Raw genomic sequence first — 19,014 nt, forward strand, 5'->3', positions numbered from 1 at the left:
CAAGTGGCACAGGGGGACAGGGAATGGGGGTTGCGGTCAGTTCATCACACGTTGTCTCTGCTGCTCCTTCCTCCTCAGGGGAGGACTCCTCATGCTCTTCCCCTGTGCCAGTGTGGGGTCCCTCCCACGGGAGGCAGCTCTCCACAAACTTCTCCAATGTGGGTCCTTCCCATGGTACAGTTCTTCATGAACTGCTCCAGCAGCCCCTGCTTCCACGGGGTGCAGTTCTTCAGGAACAGGCTGCTCCAGTGTGGGCCCCCTGCAGGGTCACAAGCCCTGCCAGCAAACCTGCTCCAACTTGGGCTCCTCTCTCCATGGGTCCATAGGTCCTGCCAGGAGCCTGCTCCAGCACGGGCTTCCCATGGGGTCACAGCCTCCTCCAGGCACATCCACCTGCTCCGGCATGGGGTCCTCCCCGGGCTGCAGGTGGATATCTGCTCCACCGTGGACCTCCCTGGGCTGCAGGGGCACAGCCTGCCTCACCATGGGCTGCACCAGGGGCTGCAGGGGAATCTCTGCTCTGGTGCCTGGAGCACCTCCTCCTCCTCCTCCTCCTGCACTGACCTTGGTGTCTGCAGAGTCATTCCTCTCACATATTCTCACTCCACTCTCCAGCTGCAGTTGTGCAGGTTTTTTTTTCCCCCTTCTTAAATACATTATCCCAGAGGTGCTACCACCATCGCTGATGGGCTTGGCCTTGGCCAGAAGCAGGTCCATCTTGGAGCCATCTGGCATTGGCTTTATCCAACATAAGGGAAGCTTCTAGCAGCTTCTCAGAGAAGCCACCCCTGTAGCCCCCCAGCTCCTGAAACCTTGCCATGCAAACCCAGTACAATGTGTATCAAGTTATGGGGAAAAAGTCTTCTCAGTTTCTTTCTTTGAGATTCAATTGCACTTTAAAATCTCGCATAGGCAGTATGCAGAGAGATGATAGGAAATGAGTCCTAAATGGTTGTTAGGGTGCAGCAAGGGCCAGCTACTCAAAGAGGAGGCGTGATCCAGGAGGTGAAGGTGACCCCAGGCTGGGCAATGGCCTCACTGATGGGGTGCCATCCCACAGGGTCTGAGCACAGTGGCAGAGCCAGATGTTAACAGGGTCTATGGGCAGCTCCAGAGACAGCAGAGCAGTGATTCAGGTTCAGAGTCCAACTAGGAGTCCAGTCAGGAGCAAAACGAGAAGGTGTCAGAAACAGAGCTGAAGACAAGGCTCTAAAGTGTGTCCAAAGTCCGTCCAGGACACAGGACCAAACACAGGACAGGAGAAAGCTACAACATAGGTATGAAGGATCCATCCAACAGGCAGGGCCAGAGACAAAGCTGGAGACAGGTACCTATGATACAGCTCAGGCCAGGACTCGGTGCATGAGTTGAAATGGGGCTTGTGCGCAGATGGACAGGGGTGGTGTGCATCTCCAGGTGAGGCTGGTCAGGGCCACGGAAGCCTATCGGTGCCCTCAGGACCCTGACATTAATATTCTGATAGACACTTACTTGCTTGCCTAATGAAATAACTGCTTTAGTTTGTTGTTCTGTAGATTAGTTGAATGAGAGGATGAGAAAGTGGAGCCAACTTGACAATTTCAAGATGCATGTGTATTCAGGAGACTGTGGCTTTGCCTTTTTCAACACATCCTGCCACAGTGATGTGCTGGGTGCTAAATCAAGGCATAAATAGTCTAATCAAGAAAAGTACAGGATACAAGTGATACAGTCTGAGAATTTAAAGAATTAGGAACTATATCTGCAAATGTTTGATTTTGATGTGCCTCAGAATTACCTGTTTTATTTCCAGATCTTGGCTTTGAGTACTAAGATGAAAGAAAATTACTCAGTTCTTGGGTTTATATGTAATATAAACTTCTGTCATTTCCCCTTTAAATTAAATTTATCTATTTTCCAAAACTTTGTGACACTGCGGACTTTCACAATGGCTAACAAAACTGAAATTACCTCACTCTGGAAACCTGTATTTAGCATTTACTTAGTGACTGTGATAAAAATGAAAACAACTGTAGGTAAGAGAGAGAGAAATGGAAACTTGAATGTATTGGGGCAGGGGCGCTAAAATGAGATGCTTGATAGTCTTGACAATTTCTGTATCGTGGCAGCCTGAAGTTTTCATTTTCTGTGCTAGCAGCTCTCTGGAGCAGTTGTTAGTTGTTAACCCTGAACTCATTCTGGGTGAGCAGAGAATACCTCAATACAGGAGCAGCTGATGTGACTGAGCAGGCATTACACTGAGGTGACTGTATACCATTGTACTAAAATAGGATGTGAATTTTGTATTATTTTTAATTGAGGGAAGATAGAGAGTACTACTACTAAAAAAAAAAAAAAAGTTAAAAATTAACTTCTGGGTTAAAAAAAAGATAAACTCTTAGGTACACAAGGCTTTCATTAGTCTGAAAGAGAAGCCCCTCCTCAAGAAAAGTGAAGGTTCAGAACAGCTGATATAAATTCAGTTTTCTTATGTTAACTAGTAACTTGTAAAAGTTAGCTGCTATTATAGCATAAAGGGGAGATGTTATCTCTGTGAGGTGGGCAAAAAGACAAACCTGCAGGTGGGAATTGTGAGCATTTCCTACCTAATAGGATCTTGTTACAGTGTAATTGTGCTTGTTTAGTGATCTTGATGCAAGTTCCAAGCTACAGTCATATGTGACAACTACCTAAGTACCATTAATGGAGGGGTGATTTGTCTTCAAGTAATTTTGATATGAGGCAATAAAGTAGCTTTTTGAAAAATGTGACTGTTTTCTTCTAAGGCTGTTCTTGTTGGGGAAACATCCTCTCTAAGGTCACTAATGTGGTTGTGAGGAGAGCTCTACTGAGAGACAGTGTGGCAGTATCCAAAGCTGTGGCTGTGTATTGGAGGGTTTTGGTCCACTTCAGGTGCTTGCTGCTTTTGTGTGGTTGATCTCTTCAGTCTGTGGGATTTATATATATCATTTGTAAATTAACACTGTTTATATGAATTATTGTATCTACAATTTGATCTTGGCATTGAAGTCTCTCAGGAACAGTGGGATAATGAAATGTAGCTTTATAACGTGATGAAAATTAGTGAGCAAGTAAGAATTTTAAACCAAGATGACTGAAATATCATCTCAGTTACTTTTTTCAACATACTTATTAAGAAGTTGATGCATTGAGTCATATATAACTATACCCATAATCTGTAGAAATGATTGATTCTTTTTTAGGGGGGAGCAAAAGAAGTTTCTTCTCTAACAGAGAAGACTGGTCTTTGACTTGACAAGCAGCTTGAGGATGCTTAATAGGTACTACTGATGAACTTTGAGGAGAAACCCCTTAGTTGGACAGTCCCCTTTTCATGAATAATGACTGAAACATGTGAAAGACTCCTTCTGTTGACCACTGAGCATAACAACTCAAAGTCTTTTTGTAATTCTGCAGCAGAAATGCTACCTAATTTATTTTGGCTTGTTGTGCTAGATACAATTTCTGAACTTCACCTTGCATAGGACTGAAATATGTTACTCTCTGGTACCATTACTGAGGCTTGCACAGTGCATCTTTCCTCCTTGATGTCTGTATTTTCAGAGTAGTCTTCTTTGTGGTTTATATTTATACAGCTGTGATCTGAGGTATGATGTGAGTTCAGTGGGCCATAGGCCTTACTCAGAGTAGAATTTGAACACTGCCTATTTCTTGGGTTTGCATTTTTGTTCCTCTGTTCTTTAAATTGGCAGATGTTTGTGGTGTTGTTTACTTAATATGTAAAAATGTCTAACTATGTTGGTTTGCTGTTTCCCTTATTTGAAAAAGTAGTGGGCATTTGTGTATTAGGCATGTCTGTTCTGAACGAAAATACTAGTATATTTCCAGGAGTAGTGCCAATACATACTATTTATAGAAAGAAAAACTTAATTTTAAATTGGCACCCTACAAAGGTAACTCATGAAGCCTATCTCAGATATTTTGCTAAAGTTGTGTGTTGCAGCTGTCACAAAGTTGCTCTATCATTTTCTCTATTAATATGCAAGCTGATTTTGTTAATAAACTGATGCAGGGATATCTGTGAAAACCAAAAGCAAACATCACATTTTGACTGTGCTAGCTGTCAAACAGAAACACCTGATCAAATCTGAATCTAGTCATACAACAAAAATCTTTCTGGTTATGAAAGGATCAGTTCTATTCTTTAATACAGCTAATGTAAATGTGGATCTGGCGAAGAACCTCTTGTGTCCCATCTGACTGAAGCTGTTCCAGGTTAACTTTGTGAAACTTTGTTTTACTGTGATAAAACAAATGCATCCTCTCACAGTATGATTTTCAAAACAGGATACAATTGCCAGTTCATATGTAATAACTCTATTTATTGGGGGAAGAAAAAGGCTTTACATCCTGTCAGATCACATAACATGTGTAATGCTATTTCACAACACTCATAGCATTTGCCAGGGTGGCTTCATTAGAGCCAGTCAATGAGTCAATTAGAGTCAGTCAATGAGTCAATTAGAGCCAGTCAATGAATGGGTCATAAGAGGGATCTTCATGGGTAGGTGCCAGTTTTTGGGTGGCGGTGTGGAGAGGGCAGAATCCAACAAATGTTACCTTAAACCAGTCAGAACAGTATAGTAATAAACTTAACAGACAATGCAACTCTGGTGAGTTCATGTAGTGGGTGACTGGGGAAATCAGATTCTTCACAGCTCTCTAGGAACTTCATCTGAGGTTAGGGGAAAGCTCGGGGGTGTCCCCCCTGGTGGAGTACTGTCTTTTGTGAGTTGGCATTGACCTCTGCTAAAGTTGGGTTGCAAGTCTCTGCAGTAATTGAGTATTTAATTCTTGGTGTCTTGTGAACCCTGGAAGGACTTACGATTACTTGTGGATTTCAGGGTCATGCAATATGGAATAGAGAGGATCTTCCTGTTCTGTCTTACTTCCTTACATGTTGACTTCTGGTCACTCTTCCCCTAGCAGTTGTTGGCACTTCAGGGTATAGCTGCTTCAGTGCCCCTAATGCTTTTTCAGGGACCAGACTTTCTTGGGCTTAAGTGCGTAAAATCTGGGCTCCACCACTAGGTGTGTCAGACACGTTTCTTTAGCAGGCATTACTGTGTGTATCTGTGACTAAAAAGCAATGAAATCGAAACTACAGCTTTTTGAATATATATTTAATGAGCTCTAGAAAGACTATGTCATTCCTTCTGTTACTGAGTAATGCATTCTAATTAAAGTAATTGACCTGTATACTAAGCGTGGTCACTAACAGCTTGCTGTATTCAGTTCATGCTATGTTTTTAAATAGTGTATTTGGATGTCTTTTGGGCTATGTAAAACCCAGTTGGCACAGCGTTCTGCTTTGTTGGCTGATGCACAGACTACTTGCTCCAGTAGCTTCAGTTTTCACTTTATGCAGCTGGTACAGCATCCAGTTAGTTGCCTCAGTTGTCTATTGATGCCTTCTCCTTTGGATACAAAATGCTGAACTCTAAATAGAGATGCAGTCCACCTTAGAAAAACTCCTTTTGGAGGGAACCTTTGCTTGAGTTGAGGACAAGTGGAACTTTGTTTTCAGTATCTCTAGGAAGAAACCCGCAAACTGTCCTTCTCATTGACCCCTTGCCTTTGCTCCATATTCCCTGTATTTTTCTGGAACATCTTGTGACTAGCCTCCATGGCAGCAATAATTCACCTGCTTGTAACTCATAGCTGTATTTTTTCTCTTTGCTGCCTTCTGATCCCCTCCCTACAAACTGCCAGATAGATTTGCTGTATGAGATCATGTTTCGTCAGGATACTGGTACCACTGTAGTCAGTGGGACCAGAGAAGCTTTGCCTGTGCAGATCAGAAATAAAGGATTGGAAACAGCTAATGCTTTGTGCCTTGCTGGAATGTGGCTTGGCTTCCTATCTGGAATTTTGGAGGTTTAAAATAACCAGAACGCAGGTTTTTGCTAGTAGCAAGAAAAGGAGAATGGTTTGTGTTTCTCAGTCTGCAGAGTATGTAAGTATACATAGATTTCTGGCAAGGCTATTACTGTTATTTTAAGTTTGTGGTTGATAAAGATGACTTCCAGTTCCAGGTGGCATTCTTTGGCATATGCACTGCTCTCTAAGGATTTACCAACATGCTTGTGGTAGCTGTGGGTGATCTTCATCATTTCCTTGCTTCAGCTACTGACTATTGCAGAGACCGTTAGGAACTGAGGGTTTTTGGCCATTTTTGGCAACACTTTTCATGTTCAGCAGTCTGGATCCTCACATAAAAATGCCTCAAAGTTGGCATTTATATCTGCTTAATCTGCTGAGTTCATTGTGTGGTGCACTGTATGTGTAGTTTGGTCCTTCAGCCACCTGCACTGCAAAATTGTTCATGTGTCATGCGAAATGTAGCCTAGAGGTTCTTCACCTGTGGCTTAGTATTGTTAGCCCATATAGCTGTCTTTCACCATATTTTTACTCTGTTAAAATTGCTCTGTTTTGATGGCTCTCTTGAGCATAGGTCAGCAGGTATGACTCATCTTTTTTTTATTTGGTCAGTGGTTGTAATGAAGTTCTGTTAGTCCTTAAGTAATATTTATCTGTTTGAAGAATTGGGTGTTAACTTTTTTAAAAGTTAAGCTATCTACTGGCCACCTAAAACTTTACCATTCAATTGAGGAAGTGCTGTTATGGAATATTGTCATTTGTTAACACATGCCAAAACCACTGCCTTCCTTTATATTTTTTGTGGAAAACTGAGTATATGAAAATGTCAGGGCATAGAATTTATTTTCTACACTGATGTCCATCTTTGGTGGAGGAAAACTGATCAGTTGATGTTTTATCACTATTTAGTCAAACAGAGATGAACTTTTCCAGATACTAATAATACAGCATAACGTGTGTATTTAAAAGAAATCCATTTCTTCCATTACCTTATCAAGAATTTTCTTTGTAGCTCAGGTTTTGGGTTTTGTTTTTTAACTTGAAAGGGGGATGTCAAGATCAATCTGTGTGCATATGTGTGTGTGTGTGTATGCATGTATATAACCAGTTTTAAAACATACTTCACATTGAAGACTTCATTGCTATAAATGGCAGCTATAGTGTTGATCTTGATTACAACTCTGGGGCAGCAGTTTTAGCATTACTGTATTTCTGTGTTCTGTGGAATTTGGGTCATGCACACCTGAAACTATTTCAGCTGGGTGTATACAGTAATGAAGTACAGAATAAAACTAGCCTCTTTGCATCAAAAATGCTCCTAAGAATTATTAACTTTAAATGATTTGTGGATGCACATGCATTTCTAGCTTATAAAACATCTGCTTTTCACAGCCATCTGACAAACTAATGTTTAGATGATGGAAATATAAAATTTCTTCACAGTTGATTTACTTTGCATGTTTTATGATCTCAACATTTTTTCTCTAACATATTTTGAACTTTACATGGTTTTTAAATTTATGGTTATATTCTTGAAATTTCAAGTCACATTCATGAAATCTCTCTGATTCACTGATTGCTTATTCTGATGTTGTTAGTATATGTCACTGCCAAACCATACATGCTGGCTTGTAGGCTAAAAATGATATCTGGCTTAGGAAGATGAAAATGTTTGGAAACAGGGGAAGTATTTGAAGAAATGTAATACATTCCCACTCCATTTGTGTACTCTTACCTTGCATCCATTGTTGACTGTAGTTCAGGTTTTGGTCACTTCTTGCCTGGAACAGTGGTAGTAGTTCATTTACCACTCTTTGGCTTGTTCTGTTTCCTGGTTTTCTCAAGCAGCAACACAGCCTGAGTGTTGAGCGAGATGTTGTCCTGGCACATGGTGACTTCGACCAACAGCTAGTTCATCATCTTGTTTTTTTGAATGGTGAGCTGCCAGAGGATGTGAGAAGATGTAGGTTTTCTTGCTTTTGTGAACATTAGGTACTGGAGTACTAGGAGCACTCAGTATAGTCTGTTTTATGTTCTCCCGTTGCAACTGCATGAGCTTACACAGAATTATAGCAAGAGAGGCCTTGTGTGTATATTCGGGCATCTCTTAATGTGATGTGGCAATGACAGCCAAGGAGAAGGATCATATTATGACCAGGTGCTTGCCTTTCAGCTATAGGAAGTGCAGTATAGACTGAAATGTGATCATTTTTGATTACTTGAACCTAGTAAAGTGATAGTGTAAGAATTAATAAAATATTTGTACATTCAGTTAATAAAAACATTATTGATTAATAACAGTGGTCTTGAAATCATTGAAACAATTCATATCTGTACATTTACATACCAGCCTGAGGTTTCTGTAGGATGGAAGCCTTCATTTTCCCTATTACATGTTTCCCCAGTTGCATAAGGTAATGGCATTTAAACTTAACTTTTCAAAAATATGTATTAATGCTAAATTTGGCTCTGAGGTTTCAGAAGTCTGAATTGGTTTGCTGAATTTCCTTTATTGAAATCAATTCTCCTTTATTTCACATCATTATGCGATCAGTGGATGGAGGTATGTTAGGATTTAGTGGTGTACAGATACATTCATTAAGCAAAGCAGGGATTCCTTGCTGAGTTTCAGGGGCCTCTCTATCTGCCTTACAAAAGCCTTTGTCTGGCTACTTTTTCCTCCCATAAAAATAGGTATTGGACAGGATCTCAGTGCCTTGGCTTAGGTGCAGTACATTTAGTCATCTTCTCTAGAGCACAGTTGACATACTTGATGACAGTTAGGTGAAATCAAAATCCTATCTTTTTTTCTAAAATAAAAAGGCTGTTTAGTATATAATAATTAAAATGGACTATATTTCTGGAAACATTATTGCTAGCCCTCATTAAGAGGTACTCTACTTCCTTAAAGACCTCTAGTACATATTTGTGTGTTTGGAAGATTTACTAATCATTTAAAAGATGAAGGTGACATTACCCTGACATTTCATATGTAGCTTGAAAAATTGGTTCTCTGAAACTCTAATTAAAACAGAAAACATAGTGCAGATAACTTAACTCTACATTCTGTTCTGATAGATAGTCATTCAGAAAGAAAGCAAAGGGTCAATCATAGTATTCTTGCTCCTTTTTAAAAAATTTAGTTACATGTTGTTTGCTGAAATCTGAGGCTTTCCTAAGTAAAATCTGCCAAAGGCTTTCAAGTTTTTGTTTCCAAATAGTTCACCAATCTCTTGTTTAGTGCTCTTTCTTATTGCTGTTTCCATGAACAAAAAAAATTACTTTCTAGCCTATGTTGCGCCTTCAAAATTCTGGTATGTAAGTAATCATATGTATATAAGTAATCAGAAGAGCAGAAAACTTTATTTGGAAATAAAACAAATATTTTCAATAGTAAGTTGAGTGAATTCCTTGACTTGTTATAAATTATATATATTGTTTCTAACAGTCTTTTTTTTTTAATATTAGCATTGTATTGTGTAATTACATTCCTGCAGAGCAGGTTGTAGTAACAGTGCTTGATTTCACATATACCAGTAATGAACTCCAAGTTACCACTCAAAATAAGGTCTAATGTTCCTGAAGATACCAGGTCACTATTTACTTAGTGATCAAAACCAAAAAATATGCTAGAAATTTTCAGGAAAGTAGCAGAGAATAGAGAAGAAAACATTGTATCATGATATTAATTGATGTGCAGCTGCTTCCCAAATGCCGTAGAACTATTAGAATAATTATAAATATAATTATAATAATAAATATAAACCATCTAGAACTACTAGAATAATTTAAATTGGAAGAAATCTCAGGGAGGCCATCTGGTCCAGCTTCTTGCTCAGAGCAGGGTCATCTTTGATATCAGGCTGTGCAATGCCTTGTTGCAGTTGAGGTTCTAGCAGCTGCAGTGATGGAAGTCTCTCTGGGCAACCTGTTTCAGTATTTGATCACCATCCTCATTGTGAATTTTTTTTCTCAGTATCTAACTGGAATTTTTCTTGATGCAGATTGTCTGTTGCTGCTTGTGCTTTTGCTGTGTACTGCGTAGAAGAGTGTGGCTTCATGTAGCTGCTTGTATTTTCAGCTCCCTAAATTACAAAATTGATGTTGGAGAACTGAGAAAGGCAAAATAATGCTTAGATATGTGGATTCTGTAGAATTAGTGAATAAGTCAATTGGGCTTTTCAGACTTGAAAAAGCAGACTGAAGGGGAATGTGATAAAGATGTATACAATGTGTTGGGTGACATGGAGAAGGTGAATAGGGAGTAATGGTTGTTCACTGTTTCTTCAGAAGCAAGAAGCAGGGACCATCAAATAACCACAGTAGGCAGATGATTCAAAGCAAGCAGACAAACATGTTCTTCAAAAACATGTAATTAAGTTGTGCAACTGGTTGCTACAGCAGTGGGTTGTAATAGTTTACATAAATTCAGAAAGCAGCTGAAAACATGTATAGAAGAAAAATTCTTCTGTGACTGTTACATGTAGAAACATTGCAACTTACACTACTAAGGCGAATCTTATACCACAGATCTTCAGAGGACAAGGATGTACTCTGAAGAATTATCATTCTCCTTTTCTTACAGGCCATTAGGCCACTGGCATGGCCTGGGATGTATTTTTGGTCCGAGAAAATAAAAATCAATTTTCACACCAGTAAGTCTTCTTTTTCAGGCTACCCCCTGCAATTCAGAAGCTGGAACATTACTTTACATCCAGTGCAGCGTTTTACAATGTGTGTACGTCAATTATGCATCAATTCTGCTGCTTTGGAAGATGCTACTTGTGTTTAAAACAGAAAATGTTACCTTATTAAAAAAAAAAAAGGTTTTTGAATAGCTGTGTTGTTTACTTGGTTTCATTGTGTACTTGAGATATTTTTAATTAGCTTTGAATGTTTTAATTTTTAATAACTCTATGTTACATCTTCATGGCTCTGCACAGTGCTGCTCCCAATTCTAGATATCTACAATAGCAAACTAAGAAAATGCATATTCTAATTCCTGGGAAGGTGGTCTGAAAATAGATGAACTGCTGAGCTCAAATAATGAGCTAGTATTCAGCCAGCAACTCGTTCCCTGTGTGAGTGCCATGTTAATAGTTTCAAATATTCTGTTTTGTTTGGTAAAAATAGCATGATTATTTATCTGGTTTTCTACATGTGGTCTTTCTGAGATACCCAGTTCCGTCATGGATGAGAAAAAAAGCTGTGTGAGGTATGAGATTAGTCTTATTTCTGAAATCAAATTATAGACGTCAGGGACATCAGGCATGTTCTACTGTATGTTCAGGTTTTAATATGTGTCAGTATTTACAACTCCTTTAGTATATGCTAATGCTATAAAACAGAGAGACAAAGATTTTGTGGTTAGTATTTCCACTCATCAATAGGCAGGCCAGAGTTACTGTCATAGTCGAAGTTTATTACGTTTCCTCCATAACTTTTGATCTCCACTGCTGAAGTGACTAATGCAGAGCATCATTTTTCAGAAAATTATTTTCTCTAAAGCTTCTTTGAAGAACTCTTGCTTATAAATCACAAAACTCCATTTTCATGCCAGACATCTATAGCCTTCTAAAAGCAAAAATCTTCCTTGTTCTCCCCATTATCTAAATTTGAAGCCTTAAGATGAATGTTGTTCTGGCACCTTTTTCATCAGGGAAAACATATCTTCAAACCAGAAATGAACCTAGAATTCACTTTACGAAAAGGTAAGCATCTTAATTGCTCTGGCAGATACTGTCTGGTATGTCTTTTTTATCGGCAAGTTCATTGAATCATAGAACCGTAGAATGGTTTGGGTTGTAAGGAACCTTAAAGATCATTTAGTTCCAACTCCCCCCACCATGGGCAGGGTCACCTTCTACTAGACCAGGTTGCTCAAAGCCCCATCCAACCTGGCCTTGAACACTTCCAGGGAGGGGGCATCCACAGCTTCTCTGGGCAACCTGTTCCACTACCTCACCACCCTCACAGTAAAAAATTTCTTCCTTATATCTAATCTAAATCTACCCGCTTTCAGTTTAAAGCCATTAACCCTTGTCCTATCACTACATGCCCTTGTAGAAAGTCCCGCTCCAGCTTTCTTGTAGGCCCCCTTCAGGCACTGGAAGGCTGCGGTAAGATCTCCCCAGAGCCTTCTCTCCTCCATGCTGAACAACCCCAACTCTGTCGGCCTGTCTTCATAGGAGAGGTGCCTCAGCCCTCTGATCATCTTTGTGGCCCTCCTCTGGACTCGCTCCAACAGGTCCATGTCCTTCTTATGCTGGGGACCCCAGAACTGAACACAGTACTCCATGTGGGGTCGCACGAGAGCAGAGTAGAGGGGGAGAATCACCTCCCTCGACCTGCTGGCCACACTTCCTTTGAGGCAGTCCAGGATACGGTTGGCTTTCTGGGCTACAAGCGCAGATTGCTGGGTCATGTTGAGCTTCTCATCACCCAACATCCCCAAGTCCTTCTCCTCAGGACTGCTCTCAATCCATTCTCCACCCAGCCTGTATTTGTGCCTGGGATTGCCCTGACCCATGTGCAGGACCTTGCACGTGGCCCTGTTGAAGTTCATACAGTTTGAACAGGCCCGCCTCTCAAGCCTGTCAAGGTCCCTCTGGATGGCATCCCTTCCCTCCAGCGTGCCGACTGCACCACACAGCTTGGTGTTGTCAGCAAACTTGCGGAGGGTGCACTCAATCCCACTGTCCATGTCTCCAACAAAGATGTTAAACAGTGCCGGTCCCAAAACCGACCCCTGAGGAATGCCACTTGTCACTGGTCTTCACTTGGACCTTGGGCCATTGACTGCAACTCTTTGAGTGCAGCCAGCCAGCCAATTCCTTATCCATGGAGCGGTCCATCCATCAAATCCACGTCTCTCCAATTTAGAGACAAGGATGGCGTGTGGGACAGTGTCAGATGCTTTGCACAAGTCCAGGTAGATGACGTCAGTTGCTCTTCCTTTATCCATCAACACTGTAACCCTGTCATAGAAGGCCATCAAGTTTGTCAGGCACAATTGGCCCTTAGTGAAGCCAAGTTGGCTGTCACCAACCACCTCTTTATTTTCCATGTGCCTTAGTGTAGTTTCCAGTGGGGGATCTGCTCCATGACCTTGGCAGGCACAGACGTGAGACTGACTGGCCTGTAGTTCCCTGGATCTTCCTTTCTCCCCTTTTTAAAAATGGGTGTTAACGTTTCCCCTTTTCCAGTCAGTGGGAACTTCACTGGACTGCCACAACTTCTCAGATATGAATGATAGTGGCTGAGCAACTTCATCCACCAGTTCCCTTAGGACCCGCAGATGCATCTCATCAGGTCCCATGGACCTTCAGGCTCCTTAAATGGTCTCAAACCTGATCTTCTCCTACAGTGGGTGGTTCTTCATTCTCCCAGTCCCTGCCTTCTGTGACTTGGGCAGTGTGGCTTGAGGACTTGCTGGTGAACACTGAGTCAAAAAAGTCATTGAGTACCTATTTTGTATCACCTATATGTACATGTCTGGTTAGGGTTTTTTTAGCAATATTCAATATAATCTGCATTATCTCTTGTCCCTCTTATTGCTCATCTTCCACCTTTTGATCAGTAGAGATAGTGTTACTATTTGCCTGTCCCTCACAAGTGTTAATTCTGTTTTATCTTTATCTTAGATGTGTCTCCAGACTCTTACTTCTTTGCTTTTCTAAAAAGAATATAGATTATTTTTCTTTTATAATAACATCTAAGATATAGCCATTTTTCTGGACTTATGGAGCTAAAAAGCTTTTATGGGCTTTTACATTACACAGTTCAATTTAGGCAAAATCTTTTGCCCTGTTTCTTTGTCTTTCTCATGTTCATTCAATATACCGTTGCGAATATGATTTTTATGGCCTGTCATTTTGTTTGTGTCACACTTCTGGGTGCATTGTATTATTTTTCATCCACTCTCAGGTCTGCAGTGATTTTCCCCAGTGACAGAACTGTATGTCTGTCAAAAGAGAAATTTTTGTCTGCAGGACCCTAACAGTTCTAGTACATGACCAGAGAAGCTAAATTCTAGTGGAAAATCCATTAAAAGGGACAGGACCTTACATTACAGAAAATCCCCCAAAGCGAACACACAAAAGACAGAAGCTCAGCTTTCTGTATATCATATATAAAGATACACCTGAGGAAATCCTCAAGCAAAATAGGGAGTTCTTCACTTGTGTTTTTCAACTGGCCTGAATCCTGCACTTCTTTTTGTGTTCTTATGCTTTATTTTTCCTCTCTGCATCTTGTCAGAAGAGAAGAACAGGAAGTAAAATTAAGGGTGCCAGAGTGGTTGTCTTCTGCTGTGACAGAAAGCTCTCTTTAAAAGAGCTGAAGTAGTTGGTTTGACTGTTAAGAAGGAAAAAGAGAACTGGAATGAAAAGGCTGGCTGAGGTGTATACAACTGGGAACAGGGTTTCAGCTATCCTTGTTTTGTGGCAGAAGAATTATAACACTGCTGTGTCCAAAACCGATTGCTTGTGAAATATGACACAGCACTCTAATGTGATGGTTACAGTTCGTTGCTGTCAATCAGTCTCTCAATGAAAGAGACATTTGACTTAGTAAATCCTTTCTATATTATTTGGACATAAAAGCAGTAGTGCTTTGCATTATTTACCAAAGGGGATAATAACAAGAAGTCCCATCCGTGAAACAGCTGTTGAGATTCCATATAGATGTTCATCAGTCTTGTGTCATTCCAGGGTAGGTAGTTGGATTTTCAGCAGTTTTGCTAGATGTACTTGTCCAATGGATAGAAAATTCATGACCTGTTGTAAGTGCCAGTCCCAGGTCTGCTGGAGATTCATTTTAATTCATTCTGGAGAGTGATTAGAAATATAGTTAGTCTTAAAAGGGAAATATATTAGCCAATGCATTTTTACTAATTCCTTGTATGATGAGCTCTTGTGCCACAGGTATATTTAAACACAGTCAAAAAAATAGATTAAAAATGTTCTTTAATGACAGTGTATATTTTCATACATACCTAGCTTCTTAACAGTAAACTACAATTTATTCTGCAGTAATTCAGTCATTGCATAAAATACTATGGCCCACAGATTAGTTGTCTTTTTAAAGAAATTGGTGTAGTATAAAATAAGTGACAAATCCTGCTACCATTTTGCTAATATTTCTGAAAGTAATTAATTTAAACTAAAATGAAAATGAATCAGCTAATATGTTTCAGTAGCTGCATCATGTATCCTAGCAAGCATACTGCTCCATGATGCTCTCTGCATCATCCCTGATGCAGGACTCCTAATTCCTTTCCAGTGTCATTCTCAAGTTTGTTAGTTAAATAGTAACATGTCTGATGAGTTTGTCTGAAGCTTATGTGGTGACTACATAGCCAGCATGGTTGTGCTTGTTCATCAGATGTCTGATGTTTGTTGGAATGAGTATTGTGTGGAATTTTAATGAACTTTTCTTCCTGAGGACAGAGAGTCTCTGCTCTCTGTTGCCTTCCTTCAGAAATAAGCTAATATCCTGAGATAATCCTTTCATCACTAAATCCTTCGCTAAATTCTGAGGGCCTTGGCTGAGAGATTCAAAATTTTATGTGGCTAGGGTGGAGATCACTGAAAGACAGCTCTGACATGTATTTCCTTTTCTTTTGGAAAGGAAATTTAAAATAATACACTTACTTAACTAGTAAGACCATTGTGCTGGTTTTGGCTGGGGTAGAGTTAATTTTCTTCATAGTAGCTAGCATGGGGCTATATTTTGGATTTGTGCTGAAAACAGTGTTTAGAATGCAGGGATGTTTTAGTTATTGCTGAGCAGTGCTTACACAGAGTCAAGGGCTTTTCTGCTTCCTGCAGGACCCAGCACTTGGCCTTGTTAAACCTCATGCAGTTGGCCTTGGCCCATCGGTCTAGCCTGTCCAGGTCCCTCTGCAGGGCCATCCTACCCTCCAGCAGATCGACACTCCCACCCAATTTGGTGTCATCTGCAAACTTACTGAGGACACACTCAATCCCCTCATCCAGATCGTTGATAAAGATATTAAACAAGACTGGCCCCAAAACTGAGTCCTGGGGAACACCGCTTGTGACCGGCCACCAACTGGATTTAACTCCATTCACCCCTACTCTCTGGACTCGGCCACCCAACCAGTTTTTTATCCAGTGAAGAGTACACCCGTCCAAGTCATGAGCTGCCAGCTTCCCTAGGAGAATGCTATGGGAGACGGTGTCAAAGGCTTTGCTGAAGTCCAGTACTCTCGGGTGGATCCCATCTGGCCCCATAGCCTTGTGAGTGTCCAGGTACCATAGCAGGTCATTAACTGCTTCCTCCTGGATTATGGGGGCTTTGTTCTGCTCCCTGTCCCTGTCTTCCAGCTCAGGGGGCTGAGTACCCTGGGGATAACTGGTCTGGCTATTAAAGACTGAGGCAAAGAAGGCATTAACTACCTCGTCCTTTTCCTTGTCCTCGGTGACAATGTTCCCCCCCACATCTAGCAAAGGATGGAGATTCTCCTTGGCTCTCCTTTTATTGTTGATGTACTTATAAAAACATTTTTTATTATCTTTTACAACAGTGGCCAGATTGAGTTCTTGCTGGGCTTTTGCTTTTGATCTAATGGGCTTTTGTTCTAATGGGTCCTTCTAAGGTGGTCTGCTGCTGGACAATGGCAAAAAAAAATTCAGTAAAAGACCACTGGTGCTGCTCTTCAGTTTTATTCAGGTTGCCCTAAAAACACTTCAGTGGAATAAATAAACTCAGTACAGGCTGCAGTTATGTTTGTCATGTGTTTGATAATACCTGCTGTGCAGACAAATTATGAGTCTTTATTGCTGTAAGATACAGAGTAGTTTCAGTATGCCAGAGGGAAAGTGCTATGAAAATACTAAACAGCGTTTATAAATGTATTGCAGTTTGAACAGGGCACACACTGCATTTTGAACAGAGCCAAAGTTTATTCCTTAAATCTGCCTTTCAATGTTCATTCTATTTAATACAACTATTAGGCTCTATATATCATTCTGTGGTGCTTATCAAAGTCCTCTGGTGGTGCCCAGTCCATGAGTCTTTCTGGTACTTTGAGTAAAAAAAAACCTTTTGTTAAAAACATTTTTCGATAAGAGAAACTGGTGAATGTAGAACCTTACTTGTAATTTGATGCTGTCATTAGATAAGCATGCTATGAGTGTAAAATAGAAAGTTTGTTTAGGGGAAGCATAGTGGAATTCATGCATCTTTTGGTAACTTATTTTTTCGTGTCATATAAGAAGTAAACATTTAAATGCAGTTAAATTTCATGGCTCGCTTCTGAAGAGATGTGTGAAATAAGTGGATCATTCTGCATCCAGCAAGCATGCAAGCAAAATTAGACTCTGTGTCCCCCTATTGTTAATTATATTTTTGTGTGTGTGTGTGTAGCCAGTTGAATTCATCAATATCATAAAAATAAAAATCAGGACTCAGCACAGAGTGCTTTATTATAAGAAAATTATTTGGCATACAATATTACATGAGTCTGATAAAAGGCATAAAAATATTATTGATGGGTAAGTGGGCATATAATTAATGAGTATTTCAGTGATTAATAAACTCCCTATTAGTATTTTGACTGGTTTTTGCACTCTTTTTTCACAGCATACAAATGAAGGCACATTGCAGAATTTTGCTACCAAAGAAATGAATTTATTTTACTAAGACAATGTTTAACCTATATCCTGTAAACTGAATTGTGCTTGGGAGTAATTTTCAAACACTGGTATATTCTGTATACAGAGTGAATAGATTTTGTTGCTTATTCAGAAGTCCTGGAATAAACTGAAGCTGCATTTATTACATTATCAGATTATCAGTTTCTTCAGTCAAGGGTGTATGTCCAAAACTTGGAAGCAATTTTTCTTTGTAACACTACCAAACAGTTGCAGTCTGTTTCCATTATCAGTTTCTTACAGTTTAGGTAACCTATAACTAATTAGTATGAGGTTGTTAATGTGTGGTCTCACTGCTTCAGGTTTAATTACTTTGTAAATACTCATTAAAATATCTCATCTGTTTCTGAGAGTGATTTACAATAAATAAGCTCACTTTGTCAGTGTTAAAAACACATTTTTTGTATTTTTTGAAAGACTCTTTGACACTAATTTTGAGAGGTGATGGTGAGTCAGAGTTAACAAATATACAATCTTTGGACTAAGTCAAGTTATGAGCACCTTGGAATTTACTGTGACTTATGCTGAACTAGAGATGCTTAAAGGCTGTTCAGTGTTCCAGTCAGAGCCCTCTTCTTACAGAATTTAAAATCCAGATGGTGTCTGCTCCTATGGTTTACCATAGTGCCAGAAAACAAAGGGATCCTGTAACTCGCACTGATTGGTACTAATATTTACAAGTAGTGTATTGTTAGAGAAGAACATGTTAATGAAAGGGAAAAAAAAAAAAACATATATTGAGTAAGGACAATGTACATATGTATTTTTGACTTTATTATGTGGGCTTTATTTTATGCTGTCAAATCAACTTCCTTTTAAAAAAATAGGTATTTCAGGAGAACTGGGAACTATGTCCTTTGTTTTTAGGGTACAAAAGAATTCATATTCTCTTTATAGTTAACAATAGTGATACTTAAAATAATTGCACGAAATATTTAAGGAATTACAGAATTTGTTAGCAGTTAAATTGATACAAGTTAGCTTAATCCCACTGATGTTGACACTTACTGGTTTGTATCAGTAGAGGCTCAGCCCCTATCTTTTCTTTAAATAAAATCCAGGAGTCTAGATTCCACATTCTCCAATAATTCAGTTATCATACTGATATGCTAGTTTTCACTGAACATACTGCTTTTTCTCCTAGGACAAGAAGGACAAAGTCTCAAGATTTGACACTATACGTCATTCCATAGCTGGAATTATAAGGTCTCCAAAATCCATGTTGGGCTCCTCATCAGTAAGTAGTGTCAATAATACAGTGTTGTGCTACATTCTGTTATTTTTACAGCTTAAGTAGGATTTTTTTTTTTCTGAAGCATCATGCATTTCCATCTGCAAAGACAAAAATTACATTGAAATAATGTTATAAAAACACTGTTCTGATTGATCAGCAGACATGATAATATCATGGCATAATAGTATGTCAGGACAACTT

General features: G+C 39.7%; 1 protein-coding gene across 1 annotated transcript in view; it reads left to right on the plus strand.

Annotated features, from left to right (window-relative positions):
* Window positions 1-19,014, plus strand: part of FER (FER tyrosine kinase) — a 192,950-nt gene that overhangs the window by 71,665 nt on the left and 102,271 nt on the right. Inside the window, exon 11 of the mRNA XM_075725939.1 lies at window positions 18,724-18,816. Coding sequence (XP_075582054.1) covers window positions 18,724-18,816 — 93 coding nt within the window. The remainder of the gene's footprint in view (window positions 1-18,723; window positions 18,817-19,014) is intronic.

This window comes from Pelecanus crispus, chromosome Z (genome assembly GCF_030463565.1).
Source record: "Pelecanus crispus isolate bPelCri1 chromosome Z, bPelCri1.pri, whole genome shotgun sequence".
Taxonomy (NCBI): Eukaryota; Metazoa; Chordata; class Aves; order Pelecaniformes; family Pelecanidae; genus Pelecanus; species Pelecanus crispus.